The sequence below is a fragment of the Emydura macquarii genome, unplaced genomic scaffold (genome assembly GCF_026122565.2).
Source record: "Emydura macquarii macquarii isolate MOO-44397 ecotype Brisbane River unplaced genomic scaffold, CSIRO-AGI_Emac_v2 contig_1644, whole genome shotgun sequence".
Lineage (NCBI taxonomy): Eukaryota > Metazoa > Chordata > Testudines > Chelidae > Emydura > Emydura macquarii.
Genome location: NW_027131781.1, coordinates 16269799 through 16292997, shown reverse-complemented (window position 1 = coordinate 16292997; position 23199 = coordinate 16269799). Strand labels below are relative to the sequence as shown.

The following is a 23199-nucleotide window of genomic DNA, read 5'->3' as shown; positions in this document are numbered from 1 at the left end:
GATATGTTGAGTCACTGTATCTCCAGGGAGCCACACCCATTACTCAACCCACCACACTCGCTTTCTCTGCTGTGCCATGTGACTTTCAGGATCTATGGAAGACCGGTACCAGCGACTGGGAATTTGGCATTCTGATCTAGTGGCAGTGTGGTGTTCCGGAACCAAAAGCGAATGCATAGGTCCAAAGTCAAGAGCCAGCTGGTGGAGCTGGGGTCAGACAGGAAACATCAGCCAAAGTCAAGGATCACTGCTGAGTTGGAAGCCAAAGAACCTTAGCCTAGGTTTGGCAATGGAGCAGTCAGTCACCAAGGCCACAGGATTCAAGGACAGAACAAGGCTGAGGGCAGAACCAGGATGGGTCAAAGTCAGGAGCCGGGATATGGCTGGGAGTCAGGTTGCAGACAGCAAAGTCTATAGCAGCAGCAAGCCAGGATCCATTTGTTGCACAGTTAAAACTTCCCGTGTCTCTTTCAAGCTTAAATAATGCACTCAGCTCAATCAGGGACTCCGGAGCTCCTCCAGCAGGTCCCTGTGGGTGGTACCTTTAGTGGAGCATTAGGGTGTAGGGCTCCCAATTCTCTAGTCACCTGTAGAGTTTGCAAGCGCCTTGAATTGCCTTGACACCATACACCCCCTCTTGGGCTGGACTTTCCACCATTGGGGCTGGGAGCCCAAGTTTCTACTTGGAGAAGCTAGTGGAAACTATTAGAGAGTGAAGCCCAAAGCATGCAAACATTGGATTCTGGAAATAAACCCAGTCACTCACCCTTACAAGAGTAAAAGGCTAATATTAGTGCCTCCTTCACAAGAGCCGTGACACAGAAATGAAAATTCTATGTACAAAGAAATACCATAATCAGTTTAAACTATGTCATAAACAAAAATTCAGCCAGCAAGTATGCAGGTACTAAAATAAACAAGCCACTATATAAATAATACATATGGTGCATTCCTTATCTGGATAAACTGTGTACAGTATATAAAGAAATAATGCCTGTGCTCATTTGATCCTATGTACTGTAACTCTACCTACACACTAGTAAAAATAAATTAAACATAGAATCTGTGACTCATCTTGCAAAAGCAACAACAGAAAAAAATACACAGCATATAGAAAAAGGGAAGAAATAATTGAGACCCATCTGTGCACATCTTTAGAGCCCTGCATGGATACAAAATTTGTATCTGCATCTGGTCCATGGATGTCTGCAGATTTGCGGGGCTCTCCGCATCTTTATGTAATAAACAGGGCTATGCTGTCAAAGCAACCACAAAGTTAGATCTACCTCAGACACTTATGATTCAGAGGATGATGCATTTAAAAGATTGGTTTTGAGAATTTAACACTCTTGTTTATAAAATTGAAAAATAATTAGAGATTCAGGGTGAAATCCTAGTCCCACTGAAATCAATGGGTGTTTGAACTTTATATTTTAAAATGACATGTGGCCCAAAACTGGAACCTTGAATCTGAATCCCTTTGAATGTTGTGATAGTTCAGATTCTGATTATGAGATCCGAACCTGCCCTGACAGTTCCGGTTCTGAGCCATGTCTAGAAGGGGCCTAGTTTCCAATTTCAGTTCAGGTGTGGCCAGAATCTCCCAAGGACTGCTCTTCTCCTGAGCATTCAGCATAGATGATGGAAAACTCCTGAGAAGAGTTGCTGTTGTGAGATTACCACTTATTTGGGCTGAAATTTCAAGAGAAGAGTCCATGAAAGTTTGGCCCCACTGAATTAAAACCTGAACTCTAATCCTGATTTAACCTTAAATGCAACCCACCAGCCTACATCTAATCCAGATCTGAGCAATCCAGCCTGGCTTTATTTAAAATGAAATTGTTATGCCAATAGTATTATTTTAAAAGAATACTTCTTCAAAAGTTTAGTTTGAAAATTAGGATTTTATATCAGCTTCTTTTTATATTGGTAGATATTGTTAACTACCTGAGAAATTCAGTGCATATATAGTGTGTAAAACTGATTGTCTGCAAATGTAATTTTGATACATGATACATTATACCACTAAAATCTGTATTGAGGAGTACAAATGAAGCACAACTTAATATGTATGTGATTTTAATGAAAAAAACAAGAATCATTTTACCAGAAAATTGGTTTCATCTGGATTTCTAATAAAATAGTAGTAAGTTCACAAAACTCAAGCAAAGTATGGAGATCCCAGAATAATATTAATGATACTGTATTTCAATCAGAAAATGAGTTTGAGGTTTTAGCAATAAAAGATGCATGGATTATTAATCTACATTATTGACCTGCTTACCTTTCTGAAGCCAGTTACTTGATTCTTTATAAATTTATGTATGTGTCAAACCTTTTTATGGATACTTTAGATAAATAAATTATATAGACTATTTATTATATGTTATCTAGTGAGGTTTTCAATCTTTAAGACTTCTGTTTTATATTTCCATTTTCACATACACTGTTGCATTCTAATACTATGATGTGCAGTATATGGAAGTGTTAAAAATAATTCTTTAGGGTCCTATTCATAGAACAAGTTATTTGGGCCATTTCTGCATACATTTTGTGTTCTTGTGTGCCAGAAAGTCACTTGTATTTGCCAGAGTGACTCTCTCCTAGTCAAAAATAACACAATGTACTAACAGAGATATGCCCACACAAACTCCATTATCAACTTCCATTATGCACAGATAATTCTTACATCTTTTCAAAATACAGTGCATTCAAATCCTCCCCCTAGCTTTCAGATATTAATCACTAAGCAACATTAACCTCATTGTATCCCACTCTGAGCATCTTGGCTGACTTGTATACATTTTTAGTCCAATAATATTTTTATCTATATAACTCTCATCTACATGCTTGTATCTATAACCTTTATTTTAGTTGTACTAATCATGCCACTGATGCACTCATGTATCCACATGTATCCACTCATGTACCCACTACATCCCTTTCTTCCCATCTCTTGTCTATCTTTTCTATTTAGATTGTAAGCTCTGCTCTCTCTATCCATGTTTTTACTGCGCATGTAGCACAACAGGGCCCTGGTCTTGTTTAGTCTCTAGGTCCTGCTATAATACAAATTGTAAATAACAAAAATGTAGTTCTTTGGGGTAATTCATGAGGCTCTTGTTGAGTTCCTGCATTTAAATAAAGCTGAAATGTGAAGCAGGCGGAGCTGAGCAAAGAAACAAGCTGCTGTGATCCCTTCATGTCCCTCTAAGTAGCTAAGAGAGAATAGGGAAAAAAGAGAAATATCTCTCCCTTCAAGCAGTCAGAAGTGAGTGGGAGGAGAAAGTAGCTGTTGTGCAGTATTAAGCTGGTGGCAGCTGCAAAATAACCAGTGGGTGATGTCCTGACATTATGATGTTTATGTCCTGACATTGCACCAGGTGATGATGAGTTGTAACAACATCATGTCACAACCCTATCTAATGACATCACTTCCTGGTTATTTTGTGTATGGCTGTCTGTGCTTCTGTGTGATGGAAAGGTGGCTCTGCAGCTGCTCAGGGTTGAGTGTCATTGCTCTGTGATCTGACATGTAGCTTGTAATTTTACTAAAAACTAACTTCCATAGGTTATTCTTATCCCCTAGCTGCAACTCCATTTACTGAGATGGAAGTTAACCTTGCAGTGCCCATAAAAACTCTATGGTCTCTTGACTACTCTCTGCTCTTTAGCTTCTCTTCTATGGAAGACAAGAGGCTACAGGCAAGATAGTCAAATTCTGATCTCATTTACAGCAGTGAAATGCCTGTGAATGTTTCTGAAGTGTCACTGCTGCACATGAGAGAAGCATTTGGCGCAGCATATATATGATGTTCTTTGTGGTAGCCTCTGTATATTCCTTTTCGTGGGAAATCGTTAAATAGAATAATAATGCAATGTACTAATACCATGTTGAATTATTTTCACTATTGAGGGTTCGTGTTGGATGAAGTTTTAAAGCACTGGCTGGGTTTTACTTGCATGGATCCCATTAATTTACAAAAGATCTGCGGATAAAACTTTGCATACCAGTCTGAAAATATAAGGATTATTATTTTAATAAAATATTATACATGTATCCAGTATATAATTTGATTACTACCTCTTACCAGAACTTAAAAGAAAACAAGGTAGAGTATTGAAACATAGTGTAGGCTAATGCAATGGCTTCTCTGCAGCTCATCCTTCTGTCTGCATGTGGATGAGGTGGCAGCAAGAGGACGTCTTTAAGAAGGACTTATAATCGGAGTGGAACTCTTATCTTTCTCATATAACTCTCTCTTCCAGCTACTGCAAGTTGTAGACAATGCTGTGAAATGTAGTTGCAAATGCATTAGCATTTTCCAGGGAGGATTTAAATCCATCAACCTGAATGGCACTGATGCATTGTTCAGGTGCGGCGCAGCTAGCTGACAGTTAGTAACAAGTTCCTTGAAGTTCCATGTCACAGTCTTTCATTTTTATGTCCAATGAAAATAAAACTTTGTTTGTTGGAATCACTCTCACAGATGGCATATATGTGTGGTTGGAATTCTTGGAAAACTATGCATTCAGTCTAGCATATGGACTGTTTGACACTGGACATACTGTAAATGAAGTCTTTAGTGAGACATTGTTTGACACGCTAATTCTTTCATCAGATCCTTACAAAAGTTATTTTCATATTAATCTATGTATGTGTTCACAGCTGCCGCTATAGCTTTATATTAATATTTTGTTTGGATTAATTGTTTACATGTACAATTGTTTATTTAAATGTTTGTAAATAAGGAATTCCATACGTTTTATCATTCAGCAGTATGTGGTTGGGGAACAAAGCAATTGAGTTCTCTAATAAAACATAAATGACACAGTCAATAATGACAAACTTGAGGTATGTTTTATCTTTTAAACTCTTTTCCCATGAGAAGAAGCATGTCTTGTGGTAAGACTACAGGACTAGGAATCAGGAGTTTTGGGCTCTACTCCTGACTCTGCCACTTGCTCCCTGTGTGACAATGGGCAAACCACTTCACTTCTCTGTGCTTCTGTTTCTCTATCAGTAAAATGGGGCTAGCAATCCATACTTCACTGGGATTGCATAAAACTTCTTTAATGACTGTAAAAAACTTTGAGATCCTGAGATGAAAGGAGCTGTGGAAGCATAAAGTATTAAATATATTGTAGATCTCATCTTAGTGATTAAAAATATATATATATTCTTTTAAAGCCAATTTTTACTACAGAACCCAATTTAGAAAACAAACTCTTTACTGTACAAACTGTTGTAAAAAAGCTGGTATGATCAGGGATATGCACCTTTCCCAGTGAGGTTACTATTATGGTAACATGCTTTACATTGTAAGCTGCAGAGCAAATAGTGGATTCAGCAAAACAAATTGTTTTATCCTTGAGTTAGGACCTATAATATGGGCTGTGTTAGATTAGGCCAATTCTTGGGTCGTTTCTATATAATTCATCAGATGACATGATCACAAAGAAGAGGTGATTTCTTTTTTTAAATGATTTCCTTTGGTTTGATTTTAGGACTGCCCTTCAGATGTTGGTGACTTCCGAGCACAACAGTGTTCAGCCTACAATGATGTCAAGTACCAAGGACATTTTTATGAGTGGCTTCCTCTATATAATGATCCCAGTGCACCATGTGCCTTAAAGTGTCAAGCTTTGGGGAAACAATTGATTGTGGAGCTTGCCCCCAAAGTACTAGATGGTACTCGTTGTAATATCGAATCCCTGGATATGTGTATCAGTGGAATATGTCAGGTATGTCAGTATTGTCTGTCTAAACCTTCCTTTGATGAGAGACATTCTTTTTTCTTTTATTAGAGAATATTAAGCCATGATGGAAGGTACATTTGTTTGGGTTTTGCATATAAAATTATTTTGTTCTGTTCTTGTTTATCTTTATACCTTGGAGCATAGCTACTAACATTTCTGCAGACACGAGCAATTGTTCTTAAATATCACCCATTGTGGAAAGTTTTGTTTTCTATTTTTGTTCATAAGCACTGAGCTATCATGGCGATAGTCAATAGGTTAATAACATGAAAGAACATCCCAGTTCAGAGCTTGATCTTCAGTCATCTAGCCAACTATAATCTGCGTTATCTATCAAAACTAGCTATTTACTGATCTCTAGTATGCCCATCGTAATGGCATCTGAGCAACAACAAAATTAAATAAAATAACACTTGTTCTGAAGGACTGTATTTCACCTTAGCCTTGTATTTCATTAAGGCCTTGCTCCTGTTCCCATTGAAGCAATAAAACAGGCTTGCCATTGATGTCTGTGACTGCAGGATTGGGGGTTCTAAATATGTATGTTACTCCTGCTGTTTATTTCTAGAGAAGCATTCCCAGCCTGGGCACCAAGTGTTGTTTTTGCGGGAAAGCTTTCAGAAAGAGATGCATCTGTATAGTAAGATCCAGGGCACTTCTGATTTTTTATGGACAGAAATTCTATAGTAGAAGATCTGGCACTGAGAAAGCATCACCCACTGCACCAATAACCATATGCGAGCCTCTGTCAGATCCCAAATTCCTGCTTAACACAGCTGCTGTGGTGTGCTTTGAAGAGAGAGGCAACCCCTGTCAGTCAAGGCCTAGCCCAGTGAATGTTCTGTAGATTAGGAGCAAGACTAACATTGGAGTGAATCTGCTATTGGGTTGGGAACCAGTGTAGCACCCACTGCATCAGAGCGAAATTTTGCAGTTGGCCTGTATTAGCTGACGGGTAGGCCATGGCTTGTTGAACCAAATGAAACTGCCTCATGGCCTTTACTTTCATATCCAGGTTTAGCACATTGCAGTACTGGAGCCTGATGATGATGAATGCATGGATCTCCATGGCTAGGCCTGGAACAGGAGGCACAGCCTCCTGTCCTCCAAAAATGTACAAAGCATTTCTGACTGCTGTTGTTATGTAGATGTCTTGCTATTCCAGGACACCCAGCAAGGCCCCAGTACTGTGTGCTACCTTGACAATTCTGGGACAGACATGCATGATATAGATGGCATAGCTTTGCACAGTTCTTTAAAAAACTTCCTTTTTAATGTAAACATCTCTTCTCCTCTCAGCTTTAGTTTTACCCAGCTGATATTCATGAAGGTGTACAACCTTCCTGGTTCCCCACATGTTCCACCCACTGCTCCCTCTGTCCTGCCCAGTGTCCATCCCATTCTTCTTACTTGGAAACTGCCCAGGCTCAGAGGCTTCTGGAAGTGGGTGGGGACGGTTCTGCACAGACAAGTGAGCTCCACTGATGAATGGAAGGGGTGAAATAAATGTATAAAGGGTGTCTTGTATGCATAGCTATATGAGGCTTTATTTGGGATTGTTTGGGCCACTGTGGACAATATTTCTTAGGGGCTCAACCAGAATTATTTCTTGAACCTACACCCCTCGGTTACTTATGACAAAGTTGAGAATAACTTCTCCTGTTGTGTACTGTAGAACTAGCTATTCCAAGAAGCATTCATTCCAGGTGTTGAGAATCATTGTACAAGGGTTAATCGGTATATGTTGTGCCTGGGCTAATAGATTTTTTTGGTAATTTTACTAGGTGCATATAATATATATATATATATATATATATATATATATATATATATATATATGAATTATATTATCCATGCAAGCAAAATACAGAAGAAAAGAGTGGTCATATTTGAGGCTTGCCAGCCTTGTCAGTTTCCCATTAGCAAAGGAATATTGTGCTGTTGGTTTTATATACAGAACACATTTTATATAGCATGAATATGGTATTGCAATTAGACTCCTTCTCTCTGGAAGTGGCTGTTGCTCTATTAAATGCCTAAAATGTGTGTGACTCAGAAATGCATGACATGGCCTGATGAGCGAAGTAGTTCTGTTATAGGGGAAAATTTGACACATTTGGCAAAAGTCTGGTGCATGGATTACAGCAACCCTAGTATGTGCTCTGGACCTTACTGTATGTTTTATGTGACTTTTTTGTATTCTGTACTCCCAAAACCAGTCGCACCAACACATAATACATCTGCTGCCTCTGAAATAGAAAAAACAATTTTCTACAGTGGTCCCATTAAAGAGTCAGCATTTACTAACAGAACAACAAAGTGGTATCTGCCACTGCCCTATTTCTCTTTATCTGAGTTAGCCCAAATAGTGGTGTGATCTTAATTCCTGAGGCAGACAGGGGGAGCCTTATTACATGGTTAAAGATAATAACCAAGAACTCTTTTTCATTGTGCCTTCTTTCATTGCTGTTTCTACTAATTTACGTATGAAGATTCTTCAGCATCAGGTAACATCTGTTGGAAAAAAACAGGTGCTTAGAATGCTGGTGTGTCCTATGCTATGACTTGTAGGTGTGGGTCCAGTGCTTCACAATTTCATCCAAGTGGATAAACTGTTAGATACTTTTTCTCTGTTTCCTCTGAGTTACTGCTTATTGTAAAGGTATTTGTGCACAAACATAAAATTCCTTCTTTAGCCTGCTCTTGCTGCTGAAATCCTTTAGAGATGGCACAATCCAGTATGGGGTTTTGCTCCTTAGAGAATAAAAATCACAATGTATTTATACTTCAATGAGGTATTGAATGAATAGTTTAAAGAACTTGTTAACTTGTGTTGCTTGCTTCATTGGTACTTGAATTCTTTTAGTGTGACTAATGATATAATGACTTCTTAAATCTTGAATTATATTGAATGATAGTACATTGCATTTATTGTGTAATAATATCAATTGTTGTAAAAGTTGTGAGTGGAAATTTTGTGTGTGTGTGTGTCCGGGAAATGGCAGGTCACTCTAGTAAAAAGTAATATTTGGAGACTTCCTCAGAAGCGGACACAAATGTTTCTCAATACCTCTACTTAAGCAGGAAAAATAAACAAATTGATATATAATCTTTCCTGTAAAATGTAGTTGCGTAGTCAACAGCTGTTAAGGAGAGAGACAGCACAAGTTGTGATTCTCCACAGCTGTTGCTATAAGATCAGGCTGTCGATCCTGACATATACTTGGCACAGACTGCAAACAGCTTGGCAAGTGTTTTTACAGGTAACTTATCTACATAAGCATGTGACACTGCTGATGTGGAGATCTTTGCTTTTGTGCCTGGGAGCACCAAAACATTAGTATGAGGGGATTGGCCTGCCTGAGTCTCTTCTCCAACTGTTGCTGTTTTTGCCCATTCAGTGTCTCTGAATGTTGGCAAGTTTTATAATAATATCTCAGCCATGTTAACATGAGCATGATTTCACTTCCATCTGTTTTCATATACTTAGTAGGGTTGATCTGGTTCGCTAATTCTCTCATTCAACCCAGATCCTAGTATACTTACTCTCTCTCCTTGGTACGGTACATATTTACTGCAGCATTAAATCAGTGTTGTCCAGCTTAATTTCTTATTCACTATTTGTACTTCACTTAACAGAGGGATTCAAACTAAACAAAGCCTCTTATCAGACAAAAATATGAGACCACAAAACTGCTGTCTGGATAAGAGAGGTTTGGTGCTTCTGCGAGAGTAAAAGCTGCGGAGAATGCAGCAAGGAAAAGCTTCTTGGGAAAACTATTAAGTTATTTTGGGGGCTGCTTGAGGCTCACCGCAGCCAAACTATTCAATCATGTCTTAGTTTGCCACTGCCTTGCTCCTGTTACCAAAGAAAATATCTGGAGCTCTTATGTTAAACAGGAATGAGTCAAAGGTCTGCTGTCAAGAAGATCTTCACACTTAACTTCTGAAATTTAGCTGGTCTCTGTACATGAATACAGCAGCGCAACTCCTACCTTACTTCTCCCTATAATATATTCCTGCAGTGTCCATCTGGGTATGGGAGTCTGTGGGCAGGGAAGTTAAAAAACATCTGCATGTCAGAAACATGGGCAATAACTACTCCTGTATCAGGGCCAACTCTCCAGTTTGGTTTTTGTGTGTGGTTTGTTTGGTTTTTTTAACTCATGCAGCCCTATTCTGTCTGCCAAACACAGAATGGACTCTTTATTCATTTCACTATCTGGAATTGATAATCTTCCTGACCTGGAACAATGCTTTTGGAAGCACATATGTGCATCTGCTGAAAGACTGGAGTCCTAATGAATAACCAGAGCAGTTTTGTTGCAAACTGTCACAAACAGGTCAAAACTGATATAAACTCTCTGCTGAACTTTTTATCAAGTGTCAGGCAGAGTCTGTGGTCTAAAAGAAGACAGTTACTGTGCCATATTTTGTAGCATATGGTATAAATTTAGTTGTCATGTGGAGTGCCATCAACTTCTGCCATATTAGTTCTGCTATTAGATGTGCCAAGTAGATACCTTTCAGACTTGCCATAATAATTAATAATAAACATGCTCTGACCCAGGGTATAAATATTTCTTGCCTTGATCTCTTACATATGGTAATCATAAGCTGTTAGAAGTCTGTCCTACCTGTTTTCTGTGCTTAATTTTTAAAATCAGATTGAATTAGTCATCTGATGTGAACCTGAACCTGACTCCCTTCATTCTGAATGTTACTTCTTCAGAGTGCCACTCTGAGGTATTTTTGTGTACTTTCCCTTTGAGTTTTGTTTGTTTGTTTGTTAATATGCAACTATCTGCACTAAGGGATTGTCCAAGGTATGGAAGAAGTTACTGGTTCAGGAACATTTATGCCCCATCTCCTCCCTTTCCTCCTGAACTGCTATTTTAGTGCACTGGATCAATCAAAGTTAGTGTGTGTAGGCCTGCCTGAGATGGAAGTTACGTCTCCAGCTCCAGTGTAGACATGCCTGTATCTGTGAGCAAATATCATCTTTTGATCAAAGCATACAATCTTTTGAATGGGCCTCTCAATTCAGGCAGTTTCTTTGTATTCTCAGCCTGAATTTTTATACACACAGCAATAAAATAATACATTACTGTGTGTGGTATGTAAATACTTTACTAACATCCAAAGGTGCCTGCAATGTGAGCTCCCTGTGGTGTGTATACATAATGATTCACATCAGACACCATTCGTAGACCATCACGAGCTTATGGTGAAGGCACTCTCAGGTGTTAGTAAGGCATTTATAAAGGTCTTTCAGACCCCCTATTTATATTTCGTGCCTAGTACCTTTCTACTTTTGCTGGAAACTGTAACCTTTTGTCAGATATCTTGGTTTTCCAAACTACTGTTGCTAATCCTGGAGTATGGCCTGCAGGGACTTTTGCGTCTTACCACTCTTTCTAAAAGCTGTCAAATATGTAGTGGATTCCTTCTGATCTCTAATTTCTCTTATCCACACTCTCTTTTTTATCTAAGACACTGCTAGTACTCAGTTTGTTGTGTTTTGTTTTGTTTTAGATTTTTTTCAGCTTTGCACAGGTGTGGTTGTAGGCCCCAATTCAACAAGGTACTTAAGCATGTGGGCACTGACATTTCCTTCAATGGCATAACTCACGTCGTTAAAGTTAGGTGAGTGCTTAAGGATCTTGCTGAATTGGAATCTTAGTTATCTTCAAATCACTCTAAGTCAAATTTGCCTTAATATAAGGTAAAAGTATTTACACGCAATCAGAAAAGCAGGGGATAGAGTATCTGATTCTGTATACAGTATTTATTTATGTATTCATTTGACAGCGTTCTTACAGATTAGCCACATTGGGCACACCCCCTAAATTCAATGGGATTTTATTCCTGTACATTTTTGAACTGGAAACAGTGTTGTGTGGGAAGGGGCACTTGCTCCAATAGTGGGTGGTCCTGTAATCTCAAATCTGCCCCTAGTGCTTTACTACATTCTTTAATATGAATTGAATGTTTTCGAAACACTGATTTATTTGATGAAATGGATTTACTGGATTGGAACACATTCTTTAGCTTCTTGCCTTCATATATAAAATGTTTGCAAAATATGTGGGAAGGTTTTTGAGGACCCCCTTACTATGCAATGAATATTTGGAATTACATTTCTTTTTCTTCGGTTTCCTTCATTGCTTAACATTCCTTTCCTCTTTATTGAGGACAGGGGAATTTGGGCATCTGATATTTTTCTTGATGGTAAACACCATAAATTTGGTTTATCTGATGGTCCTATTCCCCAAGCCTCAAACCACTCTTTCTTTTCCTCACTTCTTTACTCCTCAACTCCCACCTCCCTCGCCCCATACACACGACAGGCCATGTTTATTCTGGGGAAATTGTCTTAGCATTTCCCACTGCCGCTAATGACTGCACCGCACTTTTAAATGTGGGTGAGAATTTGTCTGGATGGCCAATGAAAGGAACAGTGCTTTAGGGCTGGGGGCAGAGGGGAGGGAAAGAGAGGTCAAACTGCTGCAAAAGGGGACAACAGGCCAATGTGGCGACACTGGACTTACCCCTGGGAACACGATGGGTGGAAGGCTTTAAAAGGGGCAGCCCCATGCAGTGAAGCCTCCTTTTATATACCAGTTCATTTCCATTAGTGGGAGCCCTAGTATAGACAGCCTGTTGGTAGCCGCAGCCATTTTATGCTGTGTCATGTATTCATGCCCACAGCAATATGGCACGACTAAAGGGTACTGATATGTGAAAGCCAAGCATATTAAGAGAAAACCTTGTGTCTCACATCGAGTTACATCTCCAGAGAAGACAAAACCAAAATTTTAAAATGCCTGTGGCAACTAATGAGCCATCCAAGCTAGGCATAACATTGGTGGAGGTGATCTATTAGCGATGATGTTTTCCTTAACGTACGCAAGTCCTGTTATCTTTTTGTAGGTCTGAATTGCAGATCTTCAGTGTGGAGAAGGAGCTTTGTGAACCTTTTCTCCATGCTCTACTTGACATTTCTTTCACCCATTTTGAAATAAGCTATCTGCTGATTCCATCATAATTCAGAAGGTTGAGCATGGGTTACAATGTAAGTGAGGAGACATGCTTTAATGATAGACTCTACAATTTACAACAGGGCAAAGATACATGGGAAATGTTAGAGTAAGATGCAACATAAATTTCCCATGATGGATTTTATAATCTTGCTTGTATGGTCATAAAATGGAATTCCCATGACCCTATTTAAAATTCACTGTCTGTTGTATAGATGCCAAAATACTTAACATCTGTCTGTCATGTGGTTGTATTGTCAAACAAATAAGACAGGAGAAAGTACAGTAGGTAATTGTCATTCATGGAATAAGATCAGTGCAGTGTGAGAGAGCATGTGAGCAAAAATTCAAAAATAAAACTTTTGTTTTTCAATTTTGTGGTTTAGAAGATTTTTTAAAATTCTTTTTCTCTGGCAAAGTCCTGAGGATTTTAATCAGCTGTAAGCCAGCAAAATCTAAGTGATTTCAAAGAAAATTTGCCTGAGTAAGCACTTTGGGATTTGCCATACTCTTTTTAAAACTACCTCTGTTGAAAGAAACATTATGGCTCTTTTTCAGCCTATTCAATGCTTGAAGGAGAGATTTCTGCCAGAGACTGCCGAGGAAATGTTTTATCTCGCCCAATGCTTGTTGCCTTTTGAAATATGTAGCTATTTTTCGGAGCTCTGTTTTAATTTCTACCTTTGGAAGGCTGAAGTTAGGAAATTAGATGTCATAGCTTGGTTTCCCCTATGCAAAGCCCAGTTAAAAGTACTTTGGTCAACGAAACTGATGAAGCAACCTGGAGGTAGCTGAAGGGTTTTAGCAGCAGCTACCATTCTTTGTGATCACCATCTCCTGATAAGGGGTTTTGTGGATTGATGGATCCATATTGTGGGCAGATCCATTGACTGCCTTTTCCACACTCTGTCTATCCAAAATAGGAACATGGAAACTGCTATTCTGTATCAGACCAGTGGTCCAGCTATTACAGCAGTCTGCAACCAAAGGTGACCAGTACTAGATACTTTAGTACTTTAGAGGAAGGTTAAAAAAAAAAGCAAACAAACCCTACAAAAGATAGTTGTGGGATACCTGCCATTAGAGAAAGTTTACTTCTACCTTCTGATAGAGGTTGGCTTATGTCCTGTGTTATGGAGTAAGCCCCCCCATTCCCTCTCGGTGGGGAAGTCAGGGGGGTTACAGAGCTGCAAAGTGACCCTGCTGTTGCAGTCTACTCGACTGGTCTCTCTCCCGTCATATGTCTCAAGGGACTGGGTCAGGGTGATCGCCCTTGGGATTGGTGGTGCGGCCTAATGGTCAAAGTCATTAGTCGCCCTCAAGTCAGGGCTGTATGGCTAGCAGCTGGAGTCAATACGTGCCCTTGCATCAGGGCTGTGAGGCTTAGTGGCCAGAGTCAATAAGCGCCCTTTTGTCTGGGCTGTAATATTGCCCCAAAGGAGGTGGAAGGGGAGTTAGGGGGATTCAGGCCTGCCCGCCTCCACCATGTCCCAGCCCAGGTCCTGTCCGTGGTGGGGGTGGCTTGCACCCAGGTCAGTGGGGATCCCACCCATGCTGATCTGGCTCAGGTGGGAAGTACCACTCACCATGTGTCCCTGGGTCATTGTCCCCGCTCTCCCCTCCCAGCCTAAAGAATAAGGCCATGTTGGCGTGAGCCTTAGCAGGTCAATGTTGCATGCGGAAGTCGTATGGCTGGATAGAGAGATACCACTGCACTATGTGGGGGCTGGTGTCTTTCATGCTATGCAACCACTGGAGGAGTGCATGGTCCATCACCAATGTAAAGGTGGTTCCCAGTCAGTAATAGTGCAAGGCGTCAATGGCCCACTTCATAGTGAAGGCCTCTTTTTCAATCGTTGAATAGTGTGTCTCATGAGGAAATAACTTCCAGCTTAGTTATAAGATGGGGTGTTCCTCCCTATCAACTTCCTGGGATAGTACAGCACTGAGCCCGATCTCTGACGTGTTGGTTTGGAGAACGAACTCCTTCGAGAAGTCCAGATGTCTGAGGACAGGCTTTTGGGCTAGCCGGTTTTTCAAGGTCTGAAAGGCTGCTTTGCATTGATTGGTCCATCAGAGTTGCCGCGGTTCAGAGTTCGTCAGGTTCGAGAGTGGGTCCGTGCTCATTGTGGGCACAAACCTCCGATAGTACCCAGCGAGTACTAGTACCTAGGAATTGGTGCACCTGTTTCTTTGTTCGCAGCATTGGTGAGGCAGATAGGGCTTGTGCCTTATTGATCACCAGTCGTAGTTTACCCCTCCACTACTTACCCAAGGTGGGTCATTTCCTCTTGCCTGAGATGGCACTTGGCTGGATTAGCAGTGAGGCCTGCATTGCGGAGGGCCTCAAACATGCGAGTGAGGTGTTGAAGATGGTCTTCCCAGCTGGTGCTGTAGACCACAATGTTGTCTATGTAGGCGGCTGCATATTTATCATGGAGCTGCAAGATCTTATTCATCATGTGCTGGAATGTAGCAGCGACCCTGTGCAATTTGAAAAGCATGGTCACAAATTGAAAGAGTCTGTACAGTGTGGAGAAGGCCATTTTCACGTGGGAGTGAGGCATCAATGGGATTTGCCAATATCCGTTAGTCAGGTCTAGGGTGGACAGGTACTTCGCCCCTCCTAGCTACTTCAGCAGTCCCTTAATGCAGGCCATAGGGTATGCGTCAAAGCGGGAGATGACATTAACCTTCTGGAAATCAATACAGAAGTGGATTGCCCTGTCGGGCTTTAGTACTAAGACAATTAGGCTCCTCCAATCACTCCTTCATTCTTCCACCACTCCCATCTCCAACATGGCCTCCAGCTCTTTCTGTATGGCGGCCCACATTTTACGGGGGATGGGCCAGTGGTTATCCCTTACCTTCTGCCCAGACAGCATTGAGATGTAGTGGCTTAAGAGGCTGGTCTGCCCTGGACATATTGACAAGACATCGGTAAAGTCGCAGGAGGTGTTGTAGCTGCTCACGGTGCACAGGGTCAAGGCCTTCCCCCAATATCGCTGGTCCTGGGTCCCAGGGCTCCCCAGCTTGGGGTCCGGAGGCGTCTGTGCTATCCAAAAAGCCTCCCTGGCCTTCCATGCTTTCAACAAATTCATGTGGTATACCCATACCTCCTTTTGCCAGCCCTGCAATCTGACTTCATAGTTCACCGGTTCCACACGATGGACTATCTCAAAAGGGGCTTTGCCACTTGAGTCAGCGGAGGTTAACAGGAGCAAGACCTGATCCACAGATTTGAAGGTACAGACCTCCATCCCCCGATTGTACTGGTGTGCTAGTGCCCCTTGGGCTTGTACCAAGTTCTCTCGTGTGAAGGTTCCCAGGGTCTGGCGTCACTATCAGAGCCTTTGCACGTACTGGGCGGTCCCCAAGACACGCGTTTCTTGTGCCTCCCAGTCTTCCTAGAGGAGGAAGAGCATGCCCTGATGCTGCCTCCCATAAAGGAGCTCAAAGGGAGAAAACACAGTCTAGGTCTGGGAAACCTCCCAAATAGCGAAAAGCAGGGCCAGAGGTAGTGAATCACAGTGTCTAGGATCCTCCTCCACAAACCTGCAGAGCATTGATTTCAGGGTCTTATTGAAATGCTCCACTAGTCCATATACAGAGGTCTGGAGTGTCCAGATATTCAAGAGACGCCATAACTTTGTTATCAGCCTAGAGAAGACATTAGAGCCTTGGTCGGTTAATATCTCCTCCGGTATCCCGACCCAGGAGTAGATCTTCACCAGCTCTGTAGCGATTATTGGGGCAGTGGCCGAGTGTAGGGGGATGGCCTCAGGATACCATGTTGCATAGTCCACAACAATCAGAATAAAACTATTCCTGGTCTGGCTCCTTTTGAGCAATCCAACAAGCTCCATGCTGATGTGTTCAAAAGGCGTACCAACCACAGGGAGAGACACGAGGAAGGCCCATGGCACTTCCTGGGGTCCTGCCCATTGGTATTCAGGGCAAGAGGCACAATAGTCTTTCACCTCTTAGTGTATCCCTTGCCAAAAAACTGATGGGCTAGTCTCTGGAGGGTCTTCTCCCTTCCAAGGTGCTCAGCCCTGGCACCTCATGGGCAAAGTATAAAAGGTCTCCATGTAGTTACCGTGGTATAGGAGCTGCTGAATAGTTTCTCGAGTTTAGGGATCTTGCACCACCCAGTATAGGCAATCCCCTCAGAACTCAAATAAGGGCCCTTGTGTGGGTTGTAGATTGCGGTCCCCGTCTTGGTCTGGGGCTGTCGCCTGTTCCCAGACCAGTTCCCAGGGTTGGGTCCTCCTGCTGCTCCTGGATGAAGTCCACGTCTTGCTCCAACTCCCCCTGGGCATCCTCAGTGGGGTGAGCCCAGTCCAAGTGGGGCTCTGTGGAAGTCTCTGGGTGGTTGGATGGCCCCTCTCCTGGATCAGCTCCTGGAGCTTGGCTGAACAGTCCCCGTCTTGGTGCCCTTGCCTCACACCCCCTGGGGAGTCGGGGGTCATAACCCTGCAGGATCCCCCGGAATTCCAGCCAATCCCACCCCAACACCATGGGGTAGGCAAGTCGGGGTACTACCCCAACCTGGAAAACCTTTACTCTGTGTCCCACGGTGAGCCTTACCCAGGCGGTCGGGTAAGGCCAAATGTCACCGTGGATGCACTGTAGGTGGATAACTGGGCCTGACAGGTGAAGGTTGGGGACTAACCCCTCGCGAATCAGTGTTTGGCTGCAGCCAGAGTTGACCAGGGCAAGAACGGGGGTCTGGTCTACCCGCACTTGGACCAGGAGTCTTTCTGGGGTGGATTTCCATGCTCTGGGCCCAATCACGCAGACTTGCCCATCATTGCAATCCATGTAAGGGCAGTCCTGCCGATAGTGTCCTTCCTGACCACACTCCCAACAGCAGTTGTGGGCCCCTCCCGCTTGGGGAACTTCCCGCGCCAGGTTCGGGCCTTTGTGACGACCCTTCCCATCCCTGGGCTCTCTTTGGTTTGGGGCCCATTGGTGTTCCGCACCAAGAGGACGTGTTGGGGGTTTCGGAAGGAGCAAAGACTGCCTCATCTCGGCGTTACGGTGTTCCTTTCTTGTTGGTCGGTCCCCTCTCTGAGGACTCATGGGTCTCTGTGGTCGCAGGTTTGCTCTGTCGGCTGCCTGATAGTCTTCTGCCAGGGAGACTGCCTCCGCCAGGGTCCTTGGGTGGTGCTGCTGGACCCACTTCTTCTCCCCAGTGGGCAGGATGTGAACAAACTGCTCCAGGATGATGACTTCGGCAATCTGGAATCCTGTCTGTTGTTCTGGCTCCAGCCAGTGCCAACAGTCATCCCAGATCCTCTGGGCCACAGCTCTAGGCTGGGCCCCGGCGGGATACCGTGCGCGGCGGAATAGCTGTCGGTAAGTCTCGGGGCTGATACCCGTTTGGTCCAGGATGGCCTCCTTGACCTTGGAGTACTCCAGGGCCTCCTGTGGGTTGAGATTGAGGTAGGCGGCTTGAGCAGGACCCCTCAAATATGGTGCAAGGAGGGTGGCCCAGTGGTTGGGTGGCCACCTGGCGGCAGTGGCAACTCGTTCGAAGGTTATCAGGAAGGCCTCTGGGTCATCTCCTGGGCCCATCTTTGTCAGACGGACTGGGAGGCCTGACAAACTGCCTCCTGCCTCTGGCCCTGCCGGGTGGGGTATAGCTGGCATAGCTGGTTGCGTCAGCGTCACCATTTGCTGGATTAACCTCTCCTGCTGTCCCTGGTATTGGGTGGCCAACTCCCGCATCATCTGTTGCTGCCGTTCCTGCTGTTGGGCTACGTGCAATTGCTGCTGCGAGGCCAGCTGTTGGAGCAGCTGGGTCTGCTGCTGCTGCTGCTGTTGGGTCTCCAAGAGCCAGTCCCAAACCTTGTCGGCATCCATTATGGGGCGTACAATTGTCCAGTGGGCAGGGCGGGTAGAGGGCTACCCTCTGTGGGAGCCCTCCCTTGCAGCCTTTCCTCAGGACCTGATTGATGCCGGCATTCTCCACCAGTTGCCGTGGGGTGCCACCCCTGTCACCCCTAGGTGGGAAAGTTAGGGGGTGATGGGGCTGTGAAGCGACCCTGCTGTTGCAGTCTACCTGACTGATCTCTCCCTGATCGTGTGTCTCAAGGGATTGGGTCAGGGTGACTGCCCTTGGGACTGGGGCGGTGCGGCCTAATGGTCGAAGTCAGTAGTTGCCCTCAGGACTGGGGCGGTGCGGTCTAATGGTCGAAGTCAGTAGTCGCCCTCGGGACTGGGGCGGGGCGGTGCGGCCTAGCGGCCAGGATCAACAGCTGTCCTCGGATCAGGGCTGTGTGGCCTAGCGGCCAGGATCAACAACTGTCCTCGGGTCAGGGCTGTGTGGCCTAGCGGCCAGGATCAGTATTCACCCTTGTATCAGGGCTGTGATATATCCTCAAAGAGGGTGACGGGGATTAGGGGGATGCAGGCCCCCCTGACTCCACCGCGTCCCAGTCCAGGGCCCTGTCCGTGGCAGGGGTGGACCCCACCTAGGTCAGCGGGGATCCCACCTCAACACGCTGACCTACCACAGGCAGGAGGTACCACTCACCCCATGCCCCTGGATCGCTTCCTACTGCTGTCCTTGCCGCTGTTGTCCAAGGCTTGTCTGGTTCTTGGAGTCCCCTCACATTGGCATCTCGCTGGGTGTCAGCCTCCAGACCATCGACGACATCCCACAGATCTTGGTTTGGTTCTCCAGAGTCTCCGGTTCCTCCAACTCAGGGATGAAGGGTCTCACAGCTGAGAGCTCCTGCCAGGCATCCTTCCTTCTCTGCTGCCACCCCTAAATGAGCTAGGCTGCTCCCTTTTATCCTAGGGCAACAGTTGGAGCATGCCCTGCAGAGTCTTGGGGCGGGGCTTCTGCTGCCCACAGAGTATGGTTAACTCTTTCAGTGCAGGGTAGGCCCACCCTGTCACACACAGAAACAAAATGCCTTCTGCCATGGTTCCATGTACAGAACTTCTACAGAGCTCATTTGAAGGAGAATCATAGACTACGCTCTGCCCAGGCTGTCTGTGGTCTGTCTTCTTGCTCAGCAGAAATGTGGTGTTTCTTCTGTATTTCAATCCTTATATATCAGTGGAAAGGAAGCCAAGACTTTCCCCTAAATAAACTGGTTTTTGTTTTTTGTTTTTTGCTTTGGGGGATTTCCACTGCATTTTCACTTACATTTTCATGTTTTTGTTTTTCATTTCCTTATCAGCATTTTGCATGGGCACACATATTTATGTACCTTTCAAAATTAGCATGGCAAGTGGAAACTCAAAGGTGCTGATGTACAGGAAGCAGACTGAAATTTGGTTTCAGAATGCATTGTTTGGCTTGCCATACATATCTAGTGAGTAGGGTGATAATTGTATTGTTGTAAGATAAGACTGAATTGGTTTTCTATTTCTGTTCTATTAAAACATAAATCATGCTAAGAGCAACACCCCCTGACCTTGACTGACTCTAGCCCAGTTGAATATAGACTAGTGGAAAGCACAGTGAATTACAGAGTGTAATTTTTTTAATTAAACAGGATATGAATAATTGACAGGCAGACCCAAAAAATTTGGGCCCTAAAGAACATCAAAGAAAGTTCAGGACAGTATCATTATATATAACAACCTCAGTCCCAAAGTGTTCTGAAAAGTGAGGTGGTCTCTGTGCAGTGAAACTTAGTCTAGACAATGCTGGCCCAGGACATACTCAGAATGGAATTAGTGCATTTTAACCCCAGTGCTGGAATGTATGCATCTGTCACTAGTAAACACACCAGCATATGCTGCTGTTGTGAGACATGGCTGACACTTTTTCCCTTTTGTTTTCACTGGAGTCGTTGGCTCTCGAAGGCTGGAGAAAGGGGGTCAGAGTCTTTATAAACATACCCTTTGTTGAATATAGTCTCTTATTGCTAATATTAACAATGATACCAAGCACTTGTATGGTGCTTCTGCTAGGTAGAGATTAGTGTTTTAAAAAGTTGTGAAGCATCATTAGTCTCACTGTGCAGAGGGAAGAAACAGAGGCAAGGGGCTTTGTGACTTACTCAAGGTCACACAACAAATTTGTCACAGAACTGGGGATAGAATCCAGGTCTTTGGAATCCCAGCCTAGGGTCCCTATCTGCTGGACGTGTTCTGAATTCCCCTTCAGTCGCCTTCTACATGTATTTGTTAGTCAGAGCACTATGGCCCTGATTCAGCAAAATACTTAAGCACATGCTTAATTTTAAGTATGTGGGTGATCCTCTCCCTGTTCAGCATAGCATTCAAATGTGTGCTTACATGCTTTGCTGAATCAGTGTCTGTGCCTCCAAACCTTACTCAGACAAATGAAATTGATATTTCCGTCAGTGGTTTGTCTATGCATTGTTGTGAAGAATCTGTGTAAATATAGTGATCCTGAAAGCCATGACTCTCAAGTGCCCAAGAAGCATTTGTAGTCCACAAAAAGAGAAGAGAGTATAATTCATATTTTCAGGTAAACTGTGTTTATCTGTGGGGTTGGTGAGTGGGATGCTGGAAGGGAATAGTAAAATGAAGTTCTAAGAAATGCAGCTCTGACAACCTTTCAAAAACCCAAAGGTCTGAACCTTGGGAACTGACCCTGCACTGAGCTCTGCACGGGCAAACTCAAGCATCTGCATGGAGCCCTGGTGATTTAAATGGGGGTTGGTATGGGGATGGGGGTCCACCAGCATAGTTCTCTTTGCAGGATTAGAGCCTTAGTTAATAATGCTATTGTTCCCCAAATCCTGTCCGTTTTCTCATTATAGTGAAATCTAAGTATCTGTTTAAACAATGAAGATTCTTGAATTTGGCAGATTGTACATTAACCTTCCACAAATCAAAATTAAACATCCTATGTTTGTGTTTTTCATTTAAATCTCTTTCCTTAGTTGAAACCAAATGAGGGGAAATCAGAATCATAGAACTTCTGAGTGATTTCTGAATGTACAGTTGTGAAATATTTATGAAGTTTCATCGTCAATTGGATAACAATTTCATCTTCCTCCTACATTTGTATTGTTGTATTTTATACCCTGGCCTAAGTGCTCCTGTGCTTCCTGAACTCAGTTGAAATATTTACGGTATTGCCATAGAAAATTTAGTATGATTGAGTTGTATCTTTTCTAATAGCAGGAACACACTGATATTTAGGTTATATAAACTATGTAAAAGCAGTTGGACATTTGGGCTCTATTCACAGTTAGTATAAGTGTGTGCCATTCTGCCTATTTATACCAACAAAGAATCGGGTCCTCTGCATATTTTTTGAGTACCTTTTCATTTAAAAGAGCACAGTAACAAAATAATTTATTCAGATCCAGCCCTAAAATATTTTTTGGTTGAAACATTTTCTGAAAATAATTGCAGCCTATCCAAAATCACAGGTGCCCAATCAATGCAGATATTGTAAAACTTTATTAGATATACTTACTGTACATGCATTTCTCAAAACCCTCTTTATTTTGAATTTCCAGTTATGTTACATTACATTATATTGGCCACTGATCCTCTCTGAAAATGTACCAGTTCAGTTTATCTGTTTGGGAGAATTTACTTACAACCCACTCATTATAGTATTTTTATCACTTTTTATAATTATGTCATGTTGGTTCTTTTATAACGTAATATGGTCCCAATTCTTCAATTACACAGTTTATATATTGTCACTTGTTTCATTTATGCAATCTATGTTAAAATCACCTAATATAATTATTTCTGAATATGCCCTGAAAGCCTGCAGATGTTCTCCCAGTCTGCCTATAATATTTATAGTTGATCCCTTTGCTCTGTAAATAGCGAGCAATATGGGGTAGATTAACCCTAACAAATGCCTTAATCATTAAAATCTTCAGACCTTTCTGGCTGGCTGACATGGAGTGTCAAATTGAGTAAGGTAATTCATTATTGTATGTAGCTGGAATCCACCCTTTTCTCTCCTGAAATACAATACAGCACAAAAATATACCCTGTTTTAAATGCTTATCCCAAATTAGTGATTTTTTTTACTATTTTTCAAATAAAACCTTTGGCCATAATTTTCAAACCTGGGTGTCTAAAGTTAGGCTCCAAAATGCATATTTAGTCACTCAAGTAGAAGTGGCCTGATTTTCAAAGATGCCAAACAACCTGCAGCTTCCATTGGCTTCAGTGGATTTTGTTGGTGCTCAGCAACTCTGAAAATCAGGCCAACTCTATATAGGTCTCTAAATACATGTATAAGACACTAATTTTAGGCATCCAGGTTTGAAAATGTCGACCTATCGTGTAGGCCATGTTTATTAAAACCTGTGCACATACACTTAACTGTGAACTTGTGAGCAGGCCCATTGCAGCCAGTAGGATCACCGAGGTGTTTAACATGAAGATGTGCTTTGCTCATATGGGACCTCAGCCACTTCTGTATGTTGTGGTT

The 23199-nt window shown here is 42.9% G+C and overlaps 1 protein-coding gene across 5 annotated transcripts in view; it reads left to right on the top strand.

Moving 5' to 3' along the window:
* ADAMTSL3 (ADAMTS like 3) overlaps positions 1-23199 on the top strand; it is a 237862-nt gene that overhangs the window by 120544 nt on the left and 94119 nt on the right. For all 5 annotated transcript variants that reach the window (XM_067555726.1, XM_067555728.1, XM_067555724.1 and 2 more), the window contains one exon: positions 5509-5745. In XM_067555726.1, coding sequence (XP_067411827.1) covers positions 5509-5745 — 237 coding nt within the window. The remainder of the gene's footprint in view (positions 1-5508; positions 5746-23199) is intronic.